Source organism: Magnolia sinica, chromosome 11 (genome assembly GCF_029962835.1).
Source record: "Magnolia sinica isolate HGM2019 chromosome 11, MsV1, whole genome shotgun sequence".
Lineage (NCBI taxonomy): Eukaryota > Viridiplantae > Streptophyta > Magnoliopsida > Magnoliales > Magnoliaceae > Magnolia > Magnolia sinica.
The window spans coordinates 13,560,247-13,564,126 of record NC_080583.1 but is presented as its reverse complement, the minus strand read 5'-3'; the positions used below and the strand labels follow the sequence as shown (position 1 = coordinate 13,564,126).

The 3,880-nt window shown below is 45.4% G+C and overlaps 1 protein-coding gene across 1 annotated transcript; it reads left to right on the top strand.

Moving 5' to 3' along the window:
• The first annotated feature begins 1,794 nt into the window (after positions 1 to 1,794).
• On the top strand, positions 1,795 to 3,421 carry LOC131218848 (receptor-like protein 44). Its single transcript, XM_058213704.1, has one exon. It carries the CDS (start codon positions 2,454 to 2,456, stop codon positions 3,282 to 3,284), a length of 831 nt encoding a protein of 276 aa, XP_058069687.1. The 5' UTR covers positions 1,795 to 2,453; the 3' UTR covers positions 3,285 to 3,421.
• Positions 3,422 to 3,880: the final 459 nt, after the last annotated feature.

Sequence of the window (3,880 nt, the reverse complement as noted above, 5' to 3'; positions counted from 1 at the left end):
TGTATTTTTGGACCCAGCATGAAAGTATTTATTGTATATTTATATTGTCTATATTTTTGTCCACTCATTTTAGGACATGCTACATAAATGGAGCACACCAAACCAAAGGTGGCCCACACCACAGGAAATAGTGACAATAGAATATGCTCACTTTAAAAAGAGTTTTGGATAAGCTGATACTTGTGTTTTCCCTTCACCTAGTTTGGTATGACCTATAAACAGTTTGGATGGCAATAAACATTAAGGTGAGCCTTAGGAAGTTTTTAACGGTGTCCCTTGAATAACCATTGTTTCCTGTGGTGTGGTCCACCTGATATTTGGATCAACTTCATATTTTGGGTCATAGCCTAAAATGAGCCGACAAAACGGATATGCGGTGTAGATATAAAACACATACATCAAGGTGGGCCCCACTCTCAAGGCCTCACATAAGTCGGTATTTCACGGGGCGTACCGAACTGGCCTTCATAAAATACTGAAAAGGGATCTGATCGCCTCCAGGCAAGGGACCGCAACACGTGGTCCCGCTCCATCTTTCTCGCCAACATGCCTTTGCAGGGCATCATTACCGTTGAAATCGTAAACCCCACCACGAAGATGACCTGTCACAAAAATCAGGGGAGTCTGCTCATCAGGTGGGCCACACCTTTCAAATGAATAGACCACTGATGGTCTGACAGGTGTGGCCCACCTAGTGGATGATCAGCGTGATTTTGAAGAAGCACGGTATTCAAGGTGGGACCCACCTTCTTCGTGGTTTGATGTCCTCTGGGCCAAAGGTACGGTACCACAAGTTGTGGTACATTTGCCTGCATTGATCAGTTCTGTTCCAAATCGGCCCAGCACAATAACTCTCTCCCTGCAGGGCGAATTGCATGTGCCCCGGCTACATGAAGTTCCTGTAACTGGAAGCTATTTGGGGCCCACAGAGATTCCAGTGGTAAATCCATTCCGTTCATCTGTTTCTTAAGACCACAAAAATACCTGAATCCAAAAATCAGGTAGATACAAAGCTCAGATGGGCCACGCCACTTGAAACAGTGAGAATGAAACGTCCATTGATGAAACCTTCCTAGAGCCGACCATTATGTTTATATGCCATCCAAACCGTTCATTGGATTGTTACCACTCAGATAAACACTAACAACAAATATCATCCTGATACAAAACTTCCATAGCCCCCACAAAGTTTTCAATCGTGGTCGTTCAATATCCTTTATTTCGTATGGCGTGGTCCACCTGGGCTTTGGATTTGCCTGAGTTTTGAATTTCTGTCCTTTTGTGGTCTTGAAAAACAGATGGACGGATTAGATTTGTCAAGGGAACTTCCACTGACCGGGGCCACAGGCAATTCGTATCCCTCCCTGCAAAGCCCACAAATCTGCCCAAAAGGTCTGAATGCTGGTCCACAAATGAGCGGTTAAAAGTAAAAGCAATCAACGTTCGGGATTCAACAAATAGATGACATCAATCAACGTGAGATCAACGTCTTACAACCAATCTAATTTTAAGGATATGTACCATCAACAGTGGGGCCCATGATTTGGACGGTTGGGATCAAACTACTCATTTGGGCTCAAAGGATAGAAAATGCACAGGCCCATGTCAACACCACCAAATAACTTCCATATTGGAACCAACATAAAAAAATAATTAACAAACGCTTCCATCACCATCACCAAAGGGGCCAAAGCACCACACCGAACACAATCTTTCCTAAATTCCCAAAACACCCCTATAAATGCCACTGCCCCTCAAAAACTGCCCTCCCCCAACCTCTCTCCACCCATGACAACCCTCCCATCAACGTCCGAAAAGGACCAAACCCACCTAAATTACCAAAATACCACTGCCCCTCAAAATCTCCATTTTCTCTCCCTCCACCTATAAAAGCACTCCCAAACGCCTCCGCTCCCCTCTTCTCATTTCTCCCCCAACCCCTCCTCTCAACCCCCCAACCCAAATATCCCCAAATCCCCAAAATACCCCTACCTCTTTCCACTCCCAAATCTCTTCCACCCAAAAACAAAACGACCCAAAACCCCTCATTTCTCTATCTCAACAGTCCCAAACCAAACCCAAAATCCCCAAAACACCCCTATAAGTACTCAACTCTTCCCTTCCACTCCAAATCACTCCTCTCAAAACAAAGAGAAGAAGAAGAACCTCATTCCCCATCTTCCCAAAATGATCAAAATACCCCTGTAAGTGCACTTCTTCCTCCTTCAACCCCCCACAAAATCCCCAAAACACCCATATAAATTCTCCCACTCCTCCCTTCCACTCCAAATCACTCCTCTCAAAACAAAGAGAAGAAGAAGAAGAACCTCATTCCCCATCTTCCCGAAATGACCAAAATACCCCTGTAAGTGACCTTCTTCCTCCTTGAACCCCCACAAAATCCCCAAAATACCCTTCCCACCATCACATCACAAACACCCAAGAATCCCCAAATGCCAACAGCAAAACCCATCAATCCAATTCTCCTTCTCCTCCTCTTCATCATCCTCCAATCGCAACCGTCGATCGAAGACCCTGACGATGAATCGTGCCTGTCCCATCTCCGTTCCTCCATCTCCGACCCCACGAACTCGCTCCGCAACTGGACCCCATCGACCTTCTCATCTCCCTGCAACGGCTTCACCTCCTACCTTTCCGGCGCGACGTGCAACAACGGTCGAATCTACAAGCTCTCCTTGCCAAACCTCTCTCTCACCGGCCACATCTCGCCGTTCCTCTCCAACTGCACCTCTCTCCAATCCCTCGACCTCTCGTCGAATTCCCTATCGGGTCCAATCCCACCCGATCTCCAATCGCTCGTCAATCTCGCCGTTCTCAATCTCTCATCCAACGCCCTCTCCGGCCCCATCCCGCCGCAGCTGGCGCTCTGCGCATACCTCAACGTCATTGACCTCCACTCCAATTCCCTCACCGGCCCAATCCCGCCGCAGCTCGGACTCCTCGCTCGTCTCACAGCCTTCGACGTCTCCCGCAACAAGCTCTCAGGCCCGATCCCGCCGCTTCTCGCCAATCGCTCCGGCACCAATCTGCCCAGATTCAATGCCAGCTCGTTTGAAGGGAACAAGGACGTTTACGGATACCCGCTTCCGCCGCTGCGGAACCGGAATCTATCGGTGATGGCGATCGTTGGGATTGGGCTCGGGAGCGGGTTCTTGAGCTTGGTTCTCAGCTTCACGGCAGTGTGCATTTGGTTGAGGGTGACAGAGGAGCGGATGGCTGCTGCTGAGGAAGGAAAGATCTCGCAGCTGATGCCGGATTACTGATTTTCTGTTACGGTTTTCAAGATGGAGATTGGAGGTGAGGTTGGGGTGATTGATAGATCTCCTTTCTTTTTAATTTTCTTCTTTTTTCTTGTGTTCTTAAATCTTCTTGATTTTGATTTTGATGGGGTTGTTTGATCTGTTGTGATGTATACTGTTCTTGGTTTTTTTTTTTTCTCTATATTGACCAGTGTAACTAAAAACTAGTCTAATTCAGCTGGTTTCTAATGGAATTAATATTTTAGAAAAAAAAAATTCTTGTAGAAATTTGAATCTTATTTGAATTTTTAAGTGGTTTTTTTAATTTTTAATTTTTTTATTTAAGTTTGATGGTGTAATTTGAGAGTTATTGAGTTGGGATTTTTTATTTTTTATTTTTTTTAAATTGGGTTTTGGGTTTTAATATGAGTTTTTGTTCCAGTGGGCTTGTTTTGATGGTGGTGACTGTGCAAGCTTACGCATTGCATAGTTGTAATGTATAGAGACCGTCCAAATCTCTGAAATGTGGATAGGGCATAACCTAAAAATTACTCTCAGATGATCTGTTTGGTCACTAGTATTTTAGAGTACTTCCCATTTTAATCTAATCATCCATTCGA